General features: G+C 41.8%; 1 protein-coding gene across 6 annotated transcripts in view; it reads right to left on the minus strand.

The window, feature by feature from the left end:
• The window catches only part of dgkg (diacylglycerol kinase, gamma), a 101,882-nt gene that overhangs the window by 39,552 nt on the left and 36,823 nt on the right, over nucleotides 1-25,507 (minus strand). For 4 of the 6 annotated variants that reach the window (XM_076985317.1, XM_076985318.1, XM_076985319.1 and 1 more), the window contains exons 3-18: nucleotides 19,355-19,431; nucleotides 15,802-15,822; nucleotides 15,158-15,311; nucleotides 13,830-13,892; nucleotides 13,089-13,343; nucleotides 11,891-12,043; nucleotides 11,135-11,184; nucleotides 10,618-10,692; nucleotides 10,239-10,358; nucleotides 9,981-10,098; nucleotides 7,050-7,138; nucleotides 5,220-5,336; nucleotides 4,062-4,160; nucleotides 3,208-3,315; nucleotides 2,824-2,897; nucleotides 1,494-1,568 (exon numbers count right to left, since the gene is read on the minus strand). In XM_076985317.1, the coding sequence (XP_076841432.1) occupies nucleotides 1,494-1,568; nucleotides 2,824-2,897; nucleotides 3,208-3,315; nucleotides 4,062-4,160; nucleotides 5,220-5,336; nucleotides 7,050-7,138; nucleotides 9,981-10,098; nucleotides 10,239-10,358; nucleotides 10,618-10,692; nucleotides 11,135-11,184; nucleotides 11,891-12,043; nucleotides 13,089-13,343; nucleotides 13,830-13,892; nucleotides 15,158-15,311; nucleotides 15,802-15,822; nucleotides 19,355-19,431 (1,648 nt within the window). The remainder of the gene's footprint in view (nucleotides 1-1,493; nucleotides 1,569-2,823; nucleotides 2,898-3,207; nucleotides 3,316-4,061; nucleotides 4,161-5,219; nucleotides 5,337-7,049; nucleotides 7,139-9,980; nucleotides 10,099-10,238; nucleotides 10,359-10,617; nucleotides 10,693-11,134; nucleotides 11,185-11,890; nucleotides 12,044-13,088; nucleotides 13,344-13,829; nucleotides 13,893-15,157; nucleotides 15,312-15,801; nucleotides 15,823-19,354; nucleotides 19,432-25,507) is intronic. The other 2 variants (XM_076985320.1, XM_076985321.1) reach the window with 2 other exon arrangements.

Below are 25,507 nucleotides of genomic sequence, written 5' to 3' on the forward strand. Positions count from 1 at the left end.
AGCATGTTTTATGCATGCGGGAGTTGAGAGTAGGTGAAGTCTCGAGGTCAGTGTGGCATTGGAGACACAAACAGGGCCTTAAATCAACTCCAGCCCACTAATAGCTTCATGATTGCTTTTTGTGTTTCTCAACAAAGCCACATAGGTTTGATGGTGTACTGGTAACAGTGAGAGCAGACTGGGCAGCTATTTTAACACTGGTTCACCACTTTCTGCTCAAACTCAGTCACCCATGACATCTGTCCTGGGTTTAGTGTCTCTTAACAAAGCATGAGAGAGATTAGGTATCCATAGGCGAGTGCATCAGAAAGAAGCAAAAGTAATGTTTCAGTCTCACTTTTTTAGCATTTCACTGAACCAGAACTCTTAATCCTACTACAACTTCAGAAAAATCTGTTTAGTAATAATAACATATCAAAATAAAAATCAGATACATTTATTGATATGTATTCTCCAAAATTTTTCTTTGTGCAATCTCATATGTATAAAATACAGTTTCTAACATAAAATCTAAAAAGCATAATGGAAACCATTTATAATTAAACTTTTAATACTTTAATACTAAAAAAAATCTTTATATTGATGGTCTTCAATCATTTGTGCTATCCCTTTAAGATGGATTAAGTCATTCAGCCACCCGAGTAGCCCCAAACACCCTCTCTCCTGCTCTCTCACTCTGAATAGCCACTGCAGAATGGGCACAGCTCTGGTCGTGACAACAGATGTCCGTGGGTGTATGGGCTGGTGGGTGGGGGCGGGGACGAGAGGAGAATTGCATGGCTGCTCTTCTCTTTAATGAATACATTTTTTGTCCTTTTTTTCCCCTCGAATAGAACGCTCTGTTGCACAACTTTAGGCCGAGGTAATGTTACAGAATGTACTGAGTATGCTCAATTATTACATTTCATTGTATTTCTGCTTTGTAAAGCAATTAAAACCAGTGTTTAAATGTGTAATATAAATCAAACATTATTATTATTATTATTATTATTTAGTCTCATGTATTTGGTCTCAGGACCAAACATAATTGGTACCACAAGAACATCTGCCATGGCAAAGATTTTACTGTGAAAGCGACCGTAACTACATCCCTCTAGTTCAGACCACAATCCAGTTCCATTAATCTTGGTGAAACTTCACCTGGTAATCGAGGCCAACACACATTAACTCCGTACACAAAAATCTGCCAGTGTGTTCAGACTCTCTTTTCTCAGAATTCTCCCTGCTGTGAGGGGCTGGTGTGAAGCCCAGCGTGAGGGGCTGGGTGTGACCCTGGATGAAGGGGGGTTGTGTGAGGGACACATAGAAGGTGTCAAGCACTGCACACAAGGCCTAAAAAGGCAGAGCTGACTTCCTCGGCCCCAACCCATGCCTGTAGTCATGTGAGCTGGTGGCTCACAGCGAGGATGTGGGCAGGGAGGAGTACTCTTTCATGTTGAACCCTTCTGTTTTTCACCCTTGACCTGTCCTATTGTGTCATGGGGTGACATTACCCTGCCATGGGTCCTCCCTGGTCTAGGCTGTACACCTGTCTGGGGTTGAGCAGGTACTGGAACTTCCGTAACACCCTGAGGGAGAAACAGACCTTAGATCTGCAGAGATGAACAGGTGTGTAGAACAAAATCTACTTAATCATAAGTGCACATTGTGAAAAATCACAGAAATTAGTAAGACTTTGACAACCATATGTGTGTAGACACACACGCACGCACACACGCACGCACACCCACACACACAAACACACACAGTGTTTAGACAGTTTCAGTAACCTTGAAGAGAAGGTATTGCATAAAATGATAACTGAAAGCTTCACAATGCCCTTCACTTCTAATTATGTTAGCTTCTGTAGCACAACAACAAAAAGAGACAGACTGGTGAGAGAGAAGAGAAGAGAGAAAGAGAGAGAGAATTAGAAAGAGGAGAGAGATAGAAGGAGAAAGGAGAGAGAGGACAGAAAGACAGAGAAGGACAGAAAGAGAGGAGAGAGACAGAGAGGAAGGAACAGAGGGAGAGAGACAGGGAGGGATAGAGAGACAGTGTGCAAGATAGAGGAATCAGAGTGTCTGAAAGAAACAACATAGAGAAGCTTTTAGTCTGGAGTCATTATGGTAGAGGCAGAGATCATGTGAGCACTGCGGAGTCAAGGGTCCCACAATTACCAAGTGAGCTTTCGATGTACTGAACAGGATGAAGCTACTGGAAAAATACAATGGGCAGAATATATGGTTCTATGATGACCACTTGGTCTCCTTATTTGCATCAAAGGAACAGTCTTTTTTAGATCTGGGGCAGTTAACGCGTCTTTGTGTGAGCTCAAGTCTAATAATAGGGAATAATCGGGCCATTATTGGTTTTTAAAAGCGCGTTGCTATGGCAACGCTGCTGCTGGATCCTAAACCGGTCCCCTAACGCAGTGAGGATGTGTGGTAGGCGGTGAGAGGAACTACAACACCTACATTCATCTCTCTTAAAGAACAGCACGGCCTGCTGTTGGCTTTGATGGTGTTTAGAACAGTGCTGACAAGCGAGAACAACGGGCGACGTTGCTAGACGTGTGTGTTCACTTTTAAGGAGTAAAAATGCTGAGTGTTTTTTTGGGGAAAAAAATAATAATGCTGAAACACTCTTAGAGACACATTTCTGGAATAACTTTAGAACTACATAGAATGACCACATACAGACACGCCAACATACAGAACAAGTTTAAAGAAAAACCACATTCTATAAGATGTGGTGTAACATGTGGCCAACCCTTTCCCTGGGGAGTATAAGTGTGTGTGGGGGACTGTGGCGTGTGGAGGGAAGGAGTGAGGAGTCTCCCACCTTTCTCCTTGGCGTCCACCACTCCTAGGGTTCACCAGCACCAGGAGGGGATGTGTTCCAGGGAGAGGGCTGATCTGTAGAAGGAGGTGGAGGAAACGGAGTCAGTGCAGACGCACGTTTGTGAGGACACACGCTTGTGAGGAAGCACGCTTGTGAGGACGCACGGTTGTGAGGACGCACGGTTGTGAGGACGCACGGTTGTGAGGACGCACACTTGTGAGGACGCACGCTTGTGAGGACGCACGCTTGTGAGGACGCACGCTTGTGAGGACGCACGCTTGTGAGGACACATGCTTGTGAGGACACATGCTTGTGAGGACATGCTTGTGAGGACACACGTGCTGCGTTAAAGGCATTTAACTGAGCTGCGGCGTGATGCCCCACCTGTAAGGCCTGGCCGTCCCCGGTGAGCCTGAAGCACTGGCTGGAGTCATCGGGGCTGGTGCTGGGTGACGACTCGCCCTCCCCCCGTTTCACCGCTGAGTGGCGGTCCTTTGAGCACAAGGAAGGGGGTGTTATTGAAGGCCCGGCTGTATCTCTGAACACACGGGGAGGTGAGGAGTGTGATCCAGAGGCTACATTAGTCAGTACGTGTGTGCCATGGTGTTGCTTTGAACCTTCAACCTTCCAGCTGAGATACAAGACCAGACATATTTTGATGGAAATACTGCACATTTGTTCTACTCAGACACGTCTGATATATTCCAGTGATATGCAGTCAGGCCCTTATAACCGTTCAGAGAAGAGCTGCAAAAAGTGGATGGAAAAATGGAAAAAATAATCTAAACGTATTTCATAAGAAAAGTAAAAAATAAATAAATAAATAAACCATCAGTCTATTAGAGGCTTTACATGTGCTTGGATGCTACAGGACACATTTCTATTGGAACTAATCAAAGCTGCTCGTTAGTCTGACTGTAGGGGCTCACTGCTCTGCCTCTTCTGATCATATGTGTATTAACAAATTTACAGGACATCTGACCAGTGAGATTTTTATGTTAGGACTTGGCTTATAGCATTCTGGCCCTTCACTGCTGAGCTGTATGTTGGAATTCAAGCAATTATTTAAAGATGCACATCACTGTATTTATACTGAGTGGGTGGGGCAGGGGATGCACCTCATACCACTTTTGATTCATTTTTGATACACTAAACTCTGTATTGTCATGATCCTAAGGAGGCAATAACTCCTTCACACACACAGACACACACACACCCCAGAGGGCTGCTGAACTGACCAGTACAACGGGGCAGATGTATGAAGGCAGGAGGGTGTGGTCCTTCAGGGCTCCACCATCACATTCAGGCCTCACGTGTGAAACGCACTTATTATGGAGCTGTAGATGAGGACAAAGAGCAACTGTGAAGAGACAGATGCTAAAACAGTCTAGCACAGGCTGGGCTAAAACACTCCAAAACAGCCTAGGCTAAAGCAGCACTACCATAGACTGAGAAAACACAGCCTAGCACAGCATGGGCTAACACAGCCTGCATGCCCCTCACCCTGTGTTCAAACTGACTATAGGTCAGGACAGTCAGTAAAGAGAACTCAGTACAAATGTAAATGTGCCATATTTGGTCAATTGTGATTTTTCACCACAATCGAAATTTGTCCTCCTGTGCAGTAAGAACACACACACACACTAGTGATTACTAGGGGGCTGTGGTGCACACGTGCCCAGAGCGGTGGGCAGACCTAGCACGGCACCCGGGGAGCAGTTGGGGTTGAGGTGCCCTTGAGCAAGGCACCTCAGTCATGGCCTCAGCCCTGGGAATCAAACCCACGACCCTCCGCTCACAAGACCAGTTCCTTACCTCAGGGCCATGACTGCCCCCAAAAATGAAGTTATGTTCAGTCCCACACTGTAGGAAATATGTGTGCAGGAGAGGAGAAGACAATTTTTTTTTTTTTTAAATTTAAACCAAGAATGTGAGATGCGGTCTTCATCACCACTTAATATTACTAAGCAAGTCATTACAACATAGAGGGAACAATGCCACCAAGTGGAAGATGTGCATATTACAGTTTGTTTATAATGAATAGAAGTCATTCAACAAAATAAAGCTTAAATATCAGATTATAAATATTCTTTATAAACAAAAATGTCTTTACCAAGAGGAAAATTCTTCAGTCTTGTTTAATCTTTGCTAACATAACTAAATCTTCACAAAGAAATCTATATCTATTCTAACTATTGTAATTACTTTTCTACTTTATTAGTATTAATTTAATCAATATATTTAGTGAGCTTTGTGCTGAGATTTCTTGTGAAGTGCCTTCTATAATACCTATAGAAAATGTTCATTTGCAGAGTATACAAGCATTCTAGACCGGAGAATCTAGGTAAATGTCTAAAATGAACATATAAATGACCACTAGAGGGAAACATACTCACTGTAATTTGACACCAAACACAATGAAGACCGGTAAGACCCTGGTAACACTTGATACTGCGGTGACATCGGTCACACCTGGTTGGCGAGTTGCCCTCCATCCAAATGTGCTGCATAGCCTGAGCAGAAGAGGTATTTGAGAAGTCTGTCTCATATACAACATGATATGGGGTAAGGTAAATACAGAAAACAAAACAAAACGATTTGCTGAATTAGTTACATGGATTGAGATGTAGGAAACTATTATACACAAACAAAAACATTTATTATTTACGTATAGAAATATATACAAAACACCAATAGCATACCATTAATTCTCAGCTGATTTCTACAAATTATATTAGATTTTTGAATGTATGGTGTTTTACTAAATTCACACACAAAAAAAGTACATTTACGCCTCCTGTTCACTTCTGAATCGACTGTTATGTTGGCCTCTTCTAGGTAAGCATTTGTGCAGGAAAATAACCCAAACTTATAATAAATAAAATGTAATATTCCATTCTGTGAACAAAAGAGTCTGTTGTACTCAAAACCAAGCCTGTGCCAGACTTTGGCAATGCCCATTGCTTCACGGATAAACTCTTAGAACCTTAAAATATACCTGCAAGCTTAAACTTATCTGTATCTGTATCTGCAACCATGACCTTTGTACAGATGTTTAGAAAATAAACTTCTAAATGTTTTTAGGGGAACAAATAAGAAGTCGTTGACCCTGTCTCCAGAGACCTCTGCTAATCCACAGGTTGTTTGACAGCTCAAACTGTCAAAAGAGTCAGTCATCATTGAAATTAAGACCCAAAACAACAAATGTGCACGTTGCAACCTGAAGGTCCTTTTATTGCCTTTCTCTACGTCCTGCCTTAACAGGCTCACAAATGTGGAACAACTTTATTTAATCCACCGGATTAGTGTTTCATCTTTAATGATCTGAATCATTTCTAGTTAGTTGGTTTGGTAGTGACGGAAGCTAACAATGAACATGAAAGCTGTGGTTTACTAAGACAAACCATCTTTGCATCCTAAAAGGTATCACAAAAATAGATACCATCAGGAATCAGCTATCTGCAGCACAAAGTAGTTTGATCACCTTCACCATAATGCATTCTCTGTTGTTCTGTAAGGCCTAGAGAGGCCAAGTGTGATGGATGATTCCAGAAGGATTTAATTGAATCGCTAAGTCAAACTAAGAGACTATGGACAGCAGCAGTGTGCGTGATCTCTGCTTATCCTTTGGCCCTTCTCTAGACAGCCACCGCACACAGGATGTTCTCATAACCTCCCCGACACATTTATGGAACACTGTTCTGTAGTTAGATTCAGTGTTTTGACCTCAGATGTCAACTGGAGTATAAATTAAGATCCCACTTAAAAGTAAAAAAGAGAAAAGACATGACCTCAGTGGATAGCTTATTAGAAGCAGAGTTTCTTCACAAATGCCATACTTCCTGAACTACTGTGATGCCTTCAAATGGACATGTTATAATTTGCTACGTCTACAATTTAATTAGAAAAGGTGTAATGTATACAGTATGATAAGATATATTTTCTTATCTTAATGTTACTTAATGTAAATTAAATGTATAAAGTATACTTAAATGTATAATGTGCTGCTTAAATGTATGAAGTGCACCAAATGTCATAGCAGTAGGGTTGATTATTCAGACAGCCTTTCCTAAGCACAGCAAGGTATTCTAGTAGCTTCCAAACCACTAATACATTTACAAAACATTATTCACATTTACAACAGGGAATAAAATACATATGTCCTAAGAGATCTGTGTCAGAGCTTGAACACATATTGGAGAGTTTGGAGCAGCTGAAAGACTCACGTTGGTGTGTCTGCGGGACTTGGCGTAGGTGCTGATGCAGGCAGCAATGTCTTTGGACACACAGCGCTCATGGACCGTGTACTTGCATACTGAAGATAAAAGGAAGAAAGTGTTAGTTACAAGTTTGGTATAGTCTGCAGGAGAGGTCAGGATACTGACTGGGTTATTAGGCACTGACTGGGTATGGGTTATTAGCAGTGTTGGGAACGTTACTTTAAAAAAGTAATTAGTTATAGTTACTCACTACTTGTTCAAAAAAGTAACTGAGTTAGTAATATAATCTATATTATTAGATATATTATTATTACTCTATAATAAAAGTAACTCGTTACCAGGGAAAGTAACTATTTGCGTTACAGTTAAAAAAAAGGGTATATGCCAATTAAGTTTTTTTTTAAAAGCAGTTTTCACAGTTAGTTGAAATTAGTAGATCAGAAAATTGTAAAACTTTTGATATTTATTGCACATCCACAGACCAGTGCAGGATAAAATCCTTTAAAATACACTATATAAAGTGCATTTACATCTATGAAATTAAATTAAATTCTCTCAACCTGAGACAACTGGTTTGTTTACAACAGAATTAAACTTAACAATAAAACCTCTATTCTTAATTAAATAAATCAAATACCCAGTCTGGTAGACATTCAGGAACTTCAAGTATTTTCTTAAATAATGTTTATATCGCCTTGAAAGTTCTAGTTTTCTTCGGCTTGCACCTGACGCCATTTCGGCCTCTTCTCTGTTTGTGTCGTGTCACTCGCGTGCTTCGGCGCGCGTGTAAAAACACTGGCTCTGATTGGCTATCATAACGCTGCCTTAGCCAATCGCTTACTGACAGGTGTTACACCGAGAACTGTGACCTATCGAGATCTGTTACTCCTCACTAGCCTGGGCAGCGGTCCGCTCGCATTAGTATATCAATATGTAGTAACGCACCGCTTTTAATGACCAGTAAGTTCAACGGCGTTGTAACGACAGGAAAAGTAACTAATTATATTATCACGTTACTGACAAAATGACGACGTTACCTAACGCCGTTATTTTTAACTGCGTTATTCGCAACACTGGTTATTAGGCACTGACTGGGTATGGGTTATTACGCACTGACTGGGTTATTAGGCACTGACTGGGTATGGGTTATTAGACACTCACTGGGTATGGGTTATTAGGCACTGACTGGGTATGGGTTATTAGGCAGTGACTGGGTTATTAGGCACTGACTGGGTATGGGTTATTAGGCACTCCCTGTGTATGGGTTATTAGGCACTGGCTGGGTATGGGTTATTAGGCACTGACTGGGTATGGATTAGTAGACACTGACTGGGTATGGGTTATTAGGCACTGACTGGGTATGGATTATTAGGCACTCACTGGGTATGGGTTATTAGGCACTCACTGGGTTATTAGGCACTGACTGGGTATGTGTTATTAGGCACTCACTGGGTATGGGTTATTAGGCACTGACTGGGTATGGGTTATTAGGCACTCACTGATATGGGTTATTAGGCACTGACTGGGTATGGGTTATTAGGCACTGACTGGGTATGGATTATTAGGCACTGACTGGGTATGGGTTATTAGGCACTGACTGGGTATGGATTATTAGGCACTCACTGGGTATGGGTTATTAGGCACTCACTGGGTTATTAGGCACTCCCTGGGTATGGGTTATTAGGCACTGACTGGGTATGTGTTATTAGACACTCACTGGGTATGGGTTATTAGGCACTCACTGAGTATGGGTTATTAGGCCCTGACTGGGTATGGGTTATTAGGCACTGACTGGGTATGGGTTATTAGGCACTGACTGGGTATGGGTTATTAGGCACTCACTGGGTTATTAGGCACTGACTGGGTATGGGTTATTAGGCACTCACTGGGTTATTAGGCACTCACTGGGTTATTAGGCACTGACTGAGTATGGGTTATTAGGCACTGACTGGGTATGGGTTATTAGGCACTGACTGGGTTATTAGGCACTCACTGGGTATGGATTATTAGGCACTCACTGGGTATGGGTTATTAGGCACTGACTGGGTATGGGTTATTAGGCACTGACTGGGTTATTAGGCACTGACTGGGTTATTAGGCACTGACTGGGTATGGGTTATTAGGCACTGACTGGGTATAAGTTATTAGGCACTGACTGGGTTATTAGGCACTGACTGGGTATGGGTCAGAAACAGTGCTGTTTTAAAGTTGTACAAATTTTTCTGATTTGTTTTCAAGTACATTTAAAACTGTAACACTAAACAGAGTGACTGCATTAACATTTGAGCTCAGATAGTAAGTATTCTTGTCACGTAGGGCTACGCCCCCTCTCTAGCTGTCACTCCGGTTCTCTCTTCCTCGTGTTTGTGTTGTTCCCTACTCATTGATCCCGCCTTGTTGTCTGTTTCCATGGTTTCCATCCGTCTGCCATGCCCGCCAGTGTTTCCACCTGTGTCTTGTTAGTATTGTGTATTAATAGTCTGAGCTTGTGCATTCGATTGTTCTATGTTCATTCGTGTATTTGTTCTAGTGTTCATCCATTTATCCTGTGAGTTCCTCCTTTTACATTTGTCATGCCGGTTTATCTTTCTTGTTTGGACTGCCCTTGTGATATGACCCATGCCTGTTTGAATGACTGTGAATATGGAATTCCCTTTAATGAATCTCGCTCTCATCAGTGTTTGTGTCGGCCTCCTAGCTACGCAGCGTACGCTGCGTTACAATTATTTTAACTTATGCTTACTACAATAACTTTATGGCAGCCTTATACACTTTTACAGCTAAAACAAACAATTTACATAGACAGATAGAAAAACAGGAACGATGTATAAATCTGCACTTTATACATGGTAATCACACAGCCACATGCTTGAAGTGCTTATTGAAGTGGTGTTTGCTACTGCGTGTCTTCTGGAGAGTTGAAGAAGAGACTCTTACATGAGCAGCAGAGGCCTTGTTTCCGCACTCCTAACAGCATCATGTGGCAGTAGTTACAGTACGCTGGCTTGTTGAAGTGTTTCAGTCTCCACACATGCTGCCCATCTTCTTGCATGTTCTGAGGGGTAGATGTTCACACATGTTAGAGGAGAAGACGTCAATATGACCCAGTCCTGCACAGCTACAACTACCACATGGACACACACACATGGACACACACACAGGTGCACACACACGCATACAGGAGCTCTGACTTACTGTCTCCATGCCCAGTAGCACCAGCAGTGGTATGGTGGTCATCCCCCCTCTGATCCACTCCTCCAGGGTCACTGTCCCATCACGGTCATAGTCAATCTCCTGCATCATCTCCTTCAGGATCTACGGCACAACCAACCACAATTATGTACATTAAGATGTGTCATAAAAGTATGGAAGAACATTGTTGAACATGATTTCCTGCCTCACATGTGGTGTTCAAGAAGTTGCTGTACCATACCGGCACTGTACTGATTATCTTAACAGAGCTTGAGTGCTCAAGAGAGATTTTTTTCTAAATGACTAATACAGTTTTATTTACTAAACATTATTCTTGAAAATTGGGCGTCTCACGATTGAGGCATGTGCCCCCCCAACGTACCGGTCGCAGTTCAGTAGAATCCCACTCCAGGTACTCTGCCACATGGACCATCTGATTAATGATTCGGTCAAGTTCCTAAGGGGACAGTCACGCTAGGATTATACTGTAGCCAAAACACTGCTAATAATAAATAGTGTTCATGGACTGTATGTGCTGTGCTCTGTCTGCACATGGCCTTGGTGTTTTGCGTAAGAATCCCCATCACATTCACTTACCACTTATTCACAAACCATATTTATTGCCATTGACTGATTGTGAGTCACTGCTGTTGAGCTGTGCTATGGCGGAAGACAGAGGTAAGGACAGGGCTGCGTGGATTTAAGGGACAGCAGTGGGGACACAGTGGCTGCTCGACGGAGCTGCACACGGAGCAAACGCATACAGCTCTGTGAGAGCTGCCTGACTGACACGGTTTCGTGTCATTACAGGAGGACTTAGAGAAAGGCTCAGACCAAAATTAGTGCAGCTTCTAATAGCACTGCTCTTCTTCACCATGGCAAAGATGTCGCTGACTCACCGAGCTGTCCAATAGACCATTGCCGTCTGTGTCGTATAGCCGGAACATGACTGCAGGGCGACAGAAGGGAGAGAAGTGAGAGATGAGGGAGCCTCATCTTTTAGATGTGTAGATCAGCAACAGCACTGGAGGGAAACGACCCAGTCCCAATGCTGCCAAACCACTGTCCTCAGTGGCGAGAGTGGGTCTGGGCAGATATAGTGGTGCCATGCTGAAGAAGGCAGCTGAGTGGAAAAGGCTTAGGGCTGCGTGCTGGATGAAAACAGGAGTCAGGCTGAGCCTCAGAGGGTCTGAACTGATGGGAGCTGATCTCCAGAACTTTCTGTCAGTCTGTCTCAGCATCACACTGTGATGTATGTAGATCAGTGTCTTTAATAGTCACTCAATTTAAGAGTTGGTGAAATACAGACAAGGGATGAGGGAACCACACACATGCACCCACACGCTAACACTGAGATGGACACATACAGATATGGTGAAACTACTGCAGTTTTAAACCATACACCTTGGGCATTGACTGTTAATTTATGGCTGTCTATATATAATAGAACGTGCGTAAAATGTGAATAAAATATTAGAGCCACAACTTTCTGTGACCTTCTTGACATTTTTGCCAAAGGCAGCTTGTCGTACTGTGGCACAATTTCTATTAGGAAAGAGTTTTCCCAAACACACTTGGCGTGTGCCTCTCGCCCCCCCCGTTGAATGGGCTGATGTGTCACAGATTCACGATCCTGCACAAATCCCCATACTCACACTCTAGCTTGTCCTCCGGGGTCCCTCGCTCCAGCAGAGACAGGTAGCACACGATGTCCTTTAGGAAGACCACCTGTGGTGAGGACACTAGAGAGCTCTTCTGAGGGGACGGACTTCTCTTTAGAGACACTCCCTTGTCTGATCGACTTTGCTCTGAGAGTAACAAAAATAGCTAAATGTGAGTGATATAAGATGACATAAGCAAAGCATGAGATTAAAGTGCTAAATCATCATCATGGCAGCAAGTAACATGGAGTGTTTTTCATCATCTAAAAATGTTGTTTTATTGGTTTAATATCTTATTGTTTTGTTGTCTCTATTCATTTTTGTTTCATGTTTTTCAATGTGGCTCTCAGATACACCATAAAGGTCCTTCTCAATGTAATGAGTTTAAATAAGGAATATAATGATGTTATTTTCCATCAACAAAATAGCTAAAACTGTTTACATTATGTTTCTAAGACTAAGATTTCTAAGATTTAAATTGTGAAGGTTGATCTATATGTATATTAATAAATTTGAATTTATTTGTATAACAAAAAAATGTACAATTTAATCAAGACAACTAGATAAATATTAGTCATTCCTTGTTGAAAACATGCCAAAATTGGAGACTCCTATTGCATAATATTCACAACTAATGTACTTCGCATTTGCCTGCTAACTTTTGATTAGACTAAAATTGCCAGTGGGAGGGGACAGTGAGGAGTGACAAACAAACCGACCAATATAACTGCATTGCTTGTTCAACCCCCTACAAATTTCAGGAGAATATTGAAAAAAAAATGGAAAAATGGAAGTCAAAACTGGACACATAGACGCAGGCTAAAAACTCAGGTATGGGTGAACTGTACTGGCTGAAGGGTGACCCTAGCTCAGAACCATTAACGTCATGAACACCCCACATTACTCAGACATTCATATATCGACAACTGGACTTAGTTAGGAAGTGAGTGAGAACACCTCTTTTAGGCAAGACAAAATAGTTGATACTTGAATATTACTATCAAAGTCAAGTCAAAGTCAAAGTAGGCTTAATTGTCAATTCCTTCACATGTTCTAGACATACAAAGTAATCAAAATTACGTTCCCTACTTTCCCTCGGTGTTGACACAACAGACATTTCACATATTTAGGACATAAAAGACTATCATCATCATTATCATCATCATCATACTCCTCCTGTCAGGATTCTGACCTGGGGAAAGGTGAGGGGAGTTGGGGGTCTTGGCTGTCACCAGGGTGTTACTGTTGCTGCCACTGGCAACTGGGGGCGTGGCCTGGGCGCAGGGCGAGTGAGGAGCCCCCAGCGTGTGGCCCCCGGTGCCTGAGCGCTGTGAGGAGGACCGGGAGGAGCAGGGCGAAGTGGTGGCCCCAGAACCCGGAGGAACCACGCCAGAGTGTTCGGGAGTGTGTCTGACCATAGCAGTCAGGATACTCCGCCCGTTCATCCCTGAGAGAAAGAGAGGAGAGGGAATGGAAGAGAGGGAGGAGATCGGCATCAGGAAAGGAGGGATCGAGGAGCGCTGGGAACGGCTTGGAATGGTTCGGAGCAGCTGGGAACAGCTGGGAATGGTATAGAGAGGGAATGTGTTCCCTGTGGCTGAGGGAATCCTGAGGGAAGGGCGGTCAGACAGGACTGCACAGGTAAACAGTGGAGAAAGCTGGTGCTCCCACAACATCACAGCAATGGTCACACACAAATATAAACACTTGAGCTGTTCTGATTGGACAGGAGGGTTCAGGGGAACTATCGTTGCAAGTTCAATCACAGTGTCACAGACTCCTTATAAAAAATTAAAAAAAGTTTTTCTTCCACACAAATATTTGCATGTGCTGCAAACACGGACAGGCAACAGCAAGACAGCAGGTGGAGGTACATGGTGTCTGCGGCTGTGCAGCTGTGTCTCTGGGTGCTGATGTCACACTGCGATGGTACCTGTTACAGGTGCGCAGGCCACTTCTGTCTGTATAGAGATGCCTGCATCAATGGACTTGGGTTCTGCAGACAGGGGTGGGGGTCAAAGGGCAGTAAAACGCGACAGGGAGGGACGGGAGGTGAAAGTGGAGGAAAGACAGGGAACATCAGAGGGGCTGTAGGCCAGATGTGTTTAACAGTCAGCAAATAACTGAGCGAAAAACACTCCAAGGGATCAGAATATGTAAAAGACAAGAGTAAGTCCTCATGTCTCGTCAGGCTGGAGAGGCTATCTGGTTATAGACGATGACTCATCACCTCAGGGCTAGAAGCACTGTTAGTTGTAATTTGGAAAATAGTTCAATGTAGATAATAATAATAACCATTCGTAACCATTCAATTCCATGACTAAACAAGCTGAACCTGAACAGTACAATGTTTTTGTTTGGAGGTTTATGTTTTCTTCATTCTCCATTTCATTCTCCATTATGTATTCTTCATTCCCCACTCTCTCAGCAATACCCTATTATAGCTGTGTAATATAAGTAGCAGGAATACTGTTGTGTACATCTAAACATGCTGAATGTGTGTTTTGTGTTTGTATATTATTGTATTGTTACTGCATTTTGTTTTATTCTTACTGGTTCATGTGATCAAGAATCTCACTGTACAATATGAGTAAAGTAAAATGGGCAGAATTAAAACCTGCAGTGAAAAATATTCTTGATAGGAATCACCCTCCAATATAGCCACTAAAGGGTCGTTCCTGTCACTAGATGGCGCTGTAGACCACCTCTGTGTGGCGGGTTAATTCAATTGCCACCTAACGAGTGAAAGCTCTGGGGAGGGAGCTGAGAGTCTGGAGGCAGCACCTCCCGTTCCCAGGAGGGGGGCTTTTGGACTGAAACCCTACAGCATCTTTCAGCATAAGAAAGTGGCAAGATCCATCCATCTGGACCATTTTATTCACTCACTTTAAAATGGGGGCTAGTCAGTTTCATGGTGAGCCAGAGGAGGTTCTGCCAGAAAGCAGGACGGGTCTCCCTGCAGGAGCAGACAGGCTGGTGGTGCCCCAACACTACCCACTTCATTATTTTATCATGTCGAGAGTGTACAGGCTGTGCACATGCAAACATGTCTCCTTGTCCATCCCATGCTCAAACAAGCTAAGTTTCAATCCTAATTTTTTTGAATCTTCTGTTTACATTTGCAGCTGTTGACTTTACAGGCTGCCTAACATTACGCAGATGCAAGACACTGAAAATAAATTCAAGTGTATTTATGGAGATGCTGAATTTCCTGCTTTTCAGTGCGAGGGGTCTGAAGTGATTGTGTAGGCGTCTGTTTACCGAGCAGGGACGGTGTGGTGCGTGGAGCGCTGGGGGAGCTGCCTCCACCCGTCTTGCTCTTGAATGAGGTGAAGAGGTGTTGGCAAAGCTCCTCAGGGATATCGTTCTCCAGGTAGGTGGCCATAAAGAGCTGGAAACCCTCATAGTCGATAGGCTACAAGAAACAAACGTGATGGAGATATATAAGACACGAGTCTGCAGAAGAGACTGACAGAGGACATGTAATGGTTACCTTAGCAAACATCCACTTGTCTGCAGGTTAAACAGTTGGAAGGTAACTCAGAATGTTACACAATTATTGTCATTAATTGACTTGCACGGGCACAACCCACATGCCCTTTTCTATTCAGAAACAGGGCAAGAAACGATGTAAAAAAGCAAACAAATAGATTATTAAAAAAAATATAAAACATGTTATAAAACATCATGACAAAATAGCAGCAATCCCCAATGTATTTGAAAGGCACACAAATGCATGGAAAACACAACGGGGAAAAAAAAAACATTGGCTGTGACCTTTGAACTTTAGGAGACAGTATGACCTGAGTAAGACTCGTTGGTTAGACAGGAATGGTAGTGTGGAACAGGTACATCATGTAAACTGGACCACAGAGCATGCAGAAACCCAGAGGGCGTTGGCTTACTTGGTTGAGAACATCTTGCTTCTGTTTGGCAGAAGGATGAAGAAGGTAGAAGGAGAGAGGGAGTTAAGGTCTAGTGGATGAAGGTGCAGTGGGGAGTGAGTTAAGGTCTAGTGGATGAAGGTGCAGTGGGGAGTGAGTTAAGGTCTAGTGGATGAAGGTGCAGTGGGGAGTGAGTTAAGGTCTAGTGGATGAAGGTGCAGTGGGGAGGGAGTTAAGGTCTAGTGGATGAAGGTGCAGTGGGGAGTGAGTTAAGGTCTAGTGGATGAAGGTGCAGTGGGGAGTGAGTTAAGGTCTAGTGGATGAAGGTGCAGTGGGGAGGGAGTTAAGGTCTAGTGGATGAAGGTGCAGTGGGGAGTGAGTTAAGGTCTAGTGGATGAAGGTGCAGTGGGGAGTGAGTTAAGGTCTAGTGGATGAAGGTGCAGTGGGGAGGGAGTTAAGGTCTAGTGGATGAAGGTGCAGTGGGGAGGGAGTTAAGGTCTAGTGGATGAAGGTGCAGTGGGGAGGGAGTTAAGGTCTAGTGGATGAAGGTGCAGTGGGGAGTGAGTTAAGGTCTAGTAGATGAAGGTGCAGTGGGGAGTGAGTTAAGGTCTAGTAGATGAAGGTGCAGTGGGGAGTGAGTTAAGGTCTAGTGGATGAAGGTGCAGTGGGGAGTGAGTTAAGGTCTAGTGGATGAAGGTGCAGTGGGGAGTGAGTTAAGGTCTAGTGGATGAAGGTGCAGTGGGGAGGGAGTTAAGGTCTAGTGGATGAAGGTGCAGTGGGGAGTGAGTTAAGGTCTAGTGGATGAAGGTGCAGTGGGGAGTGAGTTAAGGTCTAGTGGATGAAGGTGCAGTGGGGAGTGAGTTAAGGTCTAGTGGATGAAGGTGCAGTGGGGAGTGAGTTAAGGTCTAGTGGATGAAGGTGCAGTGGGGAGTGAGTTAAGGTCTAGTGGATGAAGGTGCAGTGGGGAGGGCTTCATCAACTCATCACCTTCAGCTTTTAAAGTTATATGAAGCAAATGTTTAATCTAATATATTTTATACTTGTTATTTTCTCTTTTCTTAAACCAATATTTTTCCCTTCTGGAAAACCAATGAACTGCCTGTTTTTCTTCTCTTTGCCTTTTGGGGGCTTGATTTGCTCCAACACAAGAGTTTAGGAGGGGAGAAAAGAAAAGCTGAAGTCATGCTGAAGACACTTAACCAGGTGGACCTATACTGAACGAGCCCTCTGGAAAATGACCATTGTGTGGTTAAAATTAAAGCCTGTGTAAAAGCCACAGAGTAAATCAAGGAAGCATGGATAAAATGTCCAGAGGGCCCGGGGCAGAGCAGCTGAAGAGGAAGACAGAGCCGCTTGTTCTGGTCTCCGTGGAAGAGTAGCTGGATTAAGAGGCTGCGCATGTGTGGAAGACCCTACAGAAGATATCTGCCAATAAGACCGTGAGTTCAAGTGTGTTAAGCCAGGGAGCATGATAATACCTTGACAATACTACAAACACCTAGAGACACCTTTTTGGTGTAGTGTTACATTTACATTTACATTTACGGCATTTAGCAGACGCTCTTATCCAGAGCGACTTACAAAGTGCTTTGCTTCTGATCACAGAATACATCCTAGGAAATAGTACAAACAGGCCAGAATTCAAGACACCATTGAGTCAGACTACTACTAAACTACAGAAGTCAGTATCATTACCTAGTGTTTTGCAAGTTAGACATTTGCCAAGAAGCACAAATAACCATAAACAGACATACAATTTAAGAACAACGGCAAGTGGTATCAGCTGAATTAGTGCTCTGGTAAGAACTCAACAAACAGGTGAGTCTTCAGTCTACACTTGAAGATAGTAATAGACTCTGCAGTCCTAGCAGCTAATGGAAGGTCGTTCCACTATCTTGGAGCCAGGACGGAGAATAGTCTGGAGCTTTGTCTTCCATGAGACTTTAAGCATGGAGTTTCAAGTCAAGCCAAGCATGAGGTTCTAAGTGTTCGCTGTACAGATCGGCTTTTTACCATGGACATCATGTAGGGAGGGGCAAGTCCATTTTTGGCTTTGTAAGCAAGCATCAAGGTTTTATATCTGATGCGTGCCGCTACTGGAAGCCAGTGAAGTGAGCGTGTTACAGTCCCATCGGTTTTCTTAAGATCCCCCTAAATGGTAATTTTCTGAGTGCAGGACTGCAGATAGCTGAACCTTTTGGATGGCAGACCCCTCACAGCACAACAATGACACACGAAGAAAACCTACCGCAACATCACTGTGTCTGACCAAGCCCATTCCATTACCATGTCAGTAGTAACTCTATATGTGGGTTCACAACTCAGACTATACTTTGTTACTAGTGGTTTTGTGGTCCTACAAATCGTGACTGGGGTGGCTAATGAATTGTGCGTACGTACCAACAGGTTATAGCAGTAACTGTACATTTCAGATGTGCTCAGATGTACCTTAGATTACTAATGCTGTATTAAAGCATGTCATTGGCTATGGCAAGAACCTGCTTAACATTGTTGCCTCGAGCATACTGCTAAATCAATACCAGTGCTGTCTCACCTTTTGGTGATCACATTGTGAATGTGAATGATAATAATACAGCAATGTACCATGCAGTCTTAGGGCTGTGTCAGATCTGCCGCTTGTTTTGTGTAAGTATTCTTTTAGAGAGAAGTGCAGTAAAACTATCCTGTTTATAGTACACCAGTGTGAAACCCCACAATCACATAAACATAATCATGAGTGAACCATTTGCTTAAGTGGAAAACCGATTTGAGAATCACATGCCATGTATATGAGTCAAACTGAAGAAAAGTCCAAGTATATGACGATTAAAAACCACAACAAGCTGTAAATAAACACAAAGCCTCATATCAAGAGCACTCATCCTTTATGATGTTATAAAAAGCCTTTATTCCAAAGATATATCCACTATCAGGTGGATATATCATGCTCATTTTACTAAATCTGGTACCTTCTCATGGCTGTAGCTGTGATGGAAACCCCTATACCTAAAATTTACAACCTACATTACATCATGGTTTATTTATCTTCGAGATGCACGGCTGTGTCACCATTAGCAGCCGGTGCCCTGGCACTAAAGGCATTCCAACACCATTATGAGCCATTTCTATAATGATTCACAGGTGACCACACCTTCCCATGACAAGAGGGCAGCATCCCAGCACTGCCTAGACCTGCAGGCTCAGCGACTGGATCAGCGAAGGTTCCCTATCGACCCAACTGATGCTCTGGGTCACAACCAGTGGCGCCAAACCCAGACAAGCTTGTTATTTATGTGCAGGTGGAAGAAAGCATCAAAATCTAACAATGACACTCCATTAAGCAAATTATAAATGGTCCTGTCTACCAGGTTTTGTTTTGAAGGTAATATGATGCACAGGGTTTGAAATTGGGGCAGCTCAGACTTATGATGATACATGTTTCCAACAATGAGTGGGGGACAGAATCACCATATTTTACAGTCTGTTAAATGCGGTGATCTCATAGCCCCCCACCCACTCATCACCACCACCATGCACACACCCCTCAACCAAAGGCCCTGCGGAGGAGACATACCTGCTCTGGGTTGTACTTGGAGAGCACGCCATTTCCATGAAACTCCTCCAACACATCTTTCAGCTTCTTAGAGGAATCTGCATATGAAAAATTTAAGAGGTCATGTGAGAGCACTACAAAAGCATTCCTAGGTAAACCTTAAAAGTGCTTCATACAGCATCAGGCACAAAAGGGCCCAAAAGACTGGTAGGACATCTCTGTGGTTGGCTTGCTGATGTGGAAATTTTCTAGTTATAAATGTCAAATGATAACCAGTATTTAGTCAGTAATTGATGCATGCCTTTACTTTCAATACAAAATTAAAATAAAAAAACATAATAAAAGATTATAATGGCAATATATAAAAAATCTACAAACATAATTTAAAACAATAATAAAATGCATGTGAAAACACATGCAGAATATAAAATCACTATCTGTATATCAGTCAGTACTTTCCTCCATATGTTTTAAAATAATCTCATCCATCTGCATCCTTTATAAATTGTAATGAAAATGTAAAATTGTACATAATTGGCTGTGGCAAGATTAAACAATAGACTTGGAAACACACGCAGTCTGGTCACCATGGATACAAAATGTCTGATGCTGGAACAGCTTAACACTGATAAATCAAGCACAGTGCTGTTTTCTGTGTTCATCTTTTTTGTGTTCATAATGCGAATGTGAAAAATAATGGTCCAGTGATGTATTTGGTGCAGAACTGCGTATCGAATGCCCTGCGCAGAAACAGAAATGGAAAAGATGACAACAGAGCATGTTGCCATGAGCAGACCGTGAGTTTGTATAATACTGACTCACCCAGACACTCTGTGGCTCCTGCCACAATATTCATAGGCTGACACTAATCTCACCTCAGATCTGATGAGGGTGATCCCCGTGTCTCCCACCAACTACACATCTGACTCAATGTGACTCAACAGTTTATAGCATCTTACTCTTCAGCAATTAATACAGATAGATATATAGATAGATAGATAGATAGATAGATAGATAGATAGATAGATAGATAGATAGATAGATAGATAGATAGATAGATAGATAGATAGATAGATAGATAATATATCTATCTTTTGAAGTTAATATGAAAGTTGTATAGCTACAAGAATGACAAGAGAGGAAGAAAGGAATCTGGCTTAGTCAAAAATGAAGCACTTTGCACTAAACATACGCTTATGAACAAAAACTAAACCTCACGTCCTCCGTAATCTAAGCAAAAATTAGTCATCCTTTCTCAGGTAACGCATCTGAACACACTGGTAGGAAAGAGTGACCTCACGCTTACTTCAACAGCTCCAGATTTATGAGCTTGCTCTTCAGTGTTGTTCCTGTGTTTCTCCTTTGAAATAACAGGTCAGATAGAAGGGACACATACAAGGACTAAGAGTTCTGAGGGTGTGACTGACAAACATCCCTTTAGCAGTGATTTATACAATAAATGTCTAAAGAGAGACATGTAGCATAAAAAACAACACAAAACACAACCCCCCCCCCCAAAAAAAAAAATAAAAACAAAAAGAAAAAAAAAAACAAAAGAAATTGTCAACTTCTTTAAGAAAAATTGAGAAAATCATAAGATGGATACTGATACTCAAAGCACAACACAAAGTTTGGTTTCGGTGTCAGTAAACACTTTCCTAGTAGTGTGGCTCTGAGCATTTGTGACATTTGTGTACATTAGTGCTGTGAATGAGAGTGAATCTCCTATTAATAGCTTGTTGGAGATACCTGACAAATACATTTCCATGATTATAAACACCATTAATAACAAGTGAGCCTTTACACGCACACACAAAGTACATATATAGAAACCTCTCATAGACCTGTGATCTTCTACTGGAACACAGAAGAGCTAAGGGAACCTGTAAAATTATTTGAATTATTTTCTTTGTAATTTGCTGATGACTGCTGAGTCATCCCCACAGAAGCTACCATGCTCAGCAAAAGTAGGATGGCTCCCTATCCACCTTTACTTCACTAAAGGTAAATTAATTTATCTGCTGCAAATTGATACAAACACAAATGCAGAATCAATATCTACACATTTTCTTCCTTAAAATAAGGGACAGCGTCTTAGCCCAATATGTTATTAAGACTGGGAGCTCAGTTAACGATGTTTCAATCACTTTTTCCATCAATTATCATTTAGACAAGGGAAAATTTGAATGAACAAGATTTTCCAGATAAATAATTTGGAATAATTGTAATGATTCTTTATATTTACATAAGCAGAGTCAAATATCCTATTCACCACAAGTGGTCAAAGTAGTCATCAAAAAATAAGCACCTTTTGGCTTTCTGAGGATAAAATTTTATGAGAACAAAACGTAAGTACTGGTTTACGACATTCAATCAGCTTTAGCATGTATAATGCTGCCTGTATTACAGCAGCAGGCAGGCATTCACATGGTGTCTGGAAGAAAGTTCCTTTCTGTTTGAATGAGCTTGTGATTGTGAGTGCAGACCAGATGACGCATATTCCCCAAGTGCTCATAGAGGTACACAATGAATGAATCAGATCTACTGGAAAATGCAAGATCTACAAACACAAGAAAATAATTAAAAAAAAAATCCTGATGACTTTTCAAAAGATTTGACAAGATTTACAAAAGATTTTCAACAAAATGCTGTATGTGGACAATGAAGCATTAGATCTTATATGAATACATTACCAATGTCACGTGTACAGCTAAGTAAAAGAGAATCATATGTCTTTTCTTCTAAAACAACAATATTGAAATTATTAGGGTTCACACACACATAGTGTGGGAACCCTATTGTAATTGTTAGGATTTTTCTTTCTTATTCTTTGTCCCATTTTTTGACCTAAAACGTATTGTGCAGCCTAGACCGTAATGCCTAGAAACCCCAAACTTGGCAAAAAGGTTCAGTTAACTCCAAGGACCAGATTCCCATACAGGGACCCAAATTGGCCTGATGGTGGCGCTATAGCAGACCATATTGACTTTTTGTCCATATCTCCTACACCGTAGGTCCTAGAACCAAAATTCCAGTTCCTATACATTCCTTGACTAAATTCAATAGGACAATTAATATACAACCATTAAGCTCCGCCCACTTAGATTTCGAGTTAATTTGCATAATGTCCAAAATCACACACATCTTTGAGCGCGAACTAGTCCCTGGATTTTTCACATATATGCACATATGTGGTATCAAAACGTTCAGAAGAGTCTGAACTTTAAAACGTATCCAACAAAAATGCTAATTTCTTCACTACCTAGTCAGTATAAGCCAATCAAATGAGAGGGCGTAAATTCAATAGTAAATTTGGCGCATATGGAGCTCTAACTTAAGAAAACTTGCATGTAATGAGATGGCACTTCACAGACAGCTTCCCTGTGAGGGTCTGGAGCAGCTCGCAGAGGTTGCCATACCTCACCTGCTAGGGGGCGCTATAACATGCAAAAATTTGCCCCATGCACTCAGATTGGCCGATCCACATGAAACTTGGCAGACATCATCTATGGGCCTCTGGGAACCAGGTCCTAAAGCAGACATGCCATACTTCCAAAATGGCTGACGTAATCGGCCAATCAGTGATCGGCACGCGTTTGACAGGCTTACCATTGGTCGATCTGCACGAAACCTCTTGGGTGTGGACAAGTGCACGCCCCCTATAACATAATCCAGCCGGGTGTCGATTGGCCACTGGGGGGCGCTATTGCAAAAAAAGCAAGTGTATCCCCTACATAATTCCACTTGGGAACATGCAGTTGGACTCTTTTGATTCCTTGCAGTAGTGCGAACAACTTTCCCATTACATGTCCTATTAAAAAATGCACAGTTTATTTACAGTTAATAATAGTTTGAAATCATCACTTTTCATACTCCTCCTAGGATTTTCATACTATCATGTCAAGCAAAGTCTTATAATACTCTACAGAGTGTGAAATCAAAAAACAATCCAAAGATTTTGGATTTGAGGACACTTATACCTGCTAAATATTTTTTTTAATGGACAGCATCGATACATATAATATTCATATTCTTAAAGCTCTTTCATATTTTACCCAATTCTGACCAAAATGCACAAGCCCATTCAGAATCCCATCCTGAACAAATTTGTCAAGTTTCATCTAAATCTGTTATCGTATGGCTCTACAGTGCAGTATTATATACAATGCATTAAAATGCATGTAAAGTCCCTCTGTCACCTTCTCCTTCTCACACGCACGCAAGCTGAAACTCACAGACACTCAGTCTCTCTCACACTCTCACCCACATTCCCCCTCCCATCTCTGTGCCCTAAGTAAACATTGCTCTGGCTACCTAGATCTCTCTGTGTCTATTAACCAGGCACACACACATACAGGCGCAAGCAGGCCTTCCTATAGCATTCACAATGACACTTCCCTAGCCATACCCACCCATATCTCAGTGACTAACACATGCTTATACAAACTGATATTTGGCTTCTTTTTTGTCTCTCTCTCACACAAACACAGACACACACACCTTTATACCTATATGTATGTATAGTTTCTATGTATACTTATGTATGTATGTATTAGTATATGTTGTCATAGTTTGAGTACATACACTACCACACACACACACACACACACTTCTACCTAAATGTATGTATAGTTTGTATGCATATCTGTACAGTCATAACAGTCATGTCAGTCCAGTCATGTCAGTCATTTCAGTCCAGTCATATCAGTCATGTCAGTCCAGTCATGTCAGACATAAGTCATGTCAGTCATATCAGTCATGTCATTACAGTCATGCCAGTCATGTCACTAATTCCAGTTATGTCAGTCATATCAGTCATATTACTTTTGTTCATCATGCCAGTGATGTCATTTCAGTCATGCCAGTCATATCAGTTATGTCAGTCATGCCAGTCATGTCAGTCATGTAATGCCAGGCTTTGCAGACTACATTCATACTTTGAATACACGGGCAGTCATGTTAGGCGTGCAAGGTGTGCAAGGAGTGAATTAACAAAGCATAGTCTCTGGCACCCTCAATCTCTCTCTGTCTGTAATATACAGGCCCAATCATGTATAGACACATGCAGGCCTTCCTATATTGTTCACATAGATGCAGCCCTAGCCAGATGTGCTATTTCTGTGTCTCCCTTTCTGACACACGCAGATGTCATCACACACTATCTGTAGAGCACACACTGGCCAAACCCAAACAGCTTCTTTTCACTTTTAGGTCTAAAGGACCTTTTGGGCTTCCTTTTGCCTATTGAGGCCAAAATATGCCTATTTGTGTGTGAACCCGCCAATCGCCGCTTGCGGCTATATTTTAATCTTTGAGGCTGGTAACTTCCTACATTGTCCTCTACATTGTGTTGTGTGTGCTCATGTTGTTAGTAACATGTAAAAACATTGGAGGATTTTAATAAATTTTGGAAGATCTGTGTAGAAGAACAACTGAAAAAGCAGAATTTAGGCTGATCAATGTCCACAATTGATTTCCTTGTTTGTTTGTGAATGTATTAGTGCCACTTAGTGACTCACTGAATTGTAAGATCAATACTGACTATGAAATTAAAAAGGCTTAAAAAATATATAAATAAAATAAAGAAATACAGTTAAAATTGAGTAAAACTGAACAAATTCTACTTCATCATTACTTAATCTATCATGGTCAGAAACCCAAATATGCAGTCTAAGGACAAACTACAAAGCATCAAAGTAGAAATACTTTCTTCTTCAACCAAGCTGATTTCACACACTTTACTAAGACTTTGAATTCTGTTTATAAGAATGGTTATGTGTAAAACTATATTTAGTTTTAAACAGAAGCTATATAATATAGAAGTTGAAATTTAGAATGAACATCATTACTGTTATTAAAATGCTAAATGCATAAAATCCTAGTATGGCATCATTATCAGTATGGCTGTCAACATTACCAGCAGTGCTTTGTAAAAGCCCAGTTTCATATTACACATATCCAGGACATTACAGGTCCTTTGCTGGGACAATAATTCAAATTAGCCTAGACCATTAATGACCAGATAAACAAAAAAAGCTAAACAGTTGCCCTTAAAAATTTAATATAGATAAGTGCTTATGGATTTGTATACAGAAAAAAGTTAAGAAAAACGATTAACGGCAATAGTTGGACTGAGATGATACAAGAAGACTCAAAACTCTCCGTGAACTGGGG

Source organism: Brachyhypopomus gauderio, unplaced genomic scaffold (genome assembly GCF_052324685.1).
Source record: "Brachyhypopomus gauderio isolate BG-103 unplaced genomic scaffold, BGAUD_0.2 sc40, whole genome shotgun sequence".
In the NCBI taxonomy this organism is placed as follows: domain Eukaryota; kingdom Metazoa; phylum Chordata; class Actinopteri; order Gymnotiformes; family Hypopomidae; genus Brachyhypopomus; species Brachyhypopomus gauderio.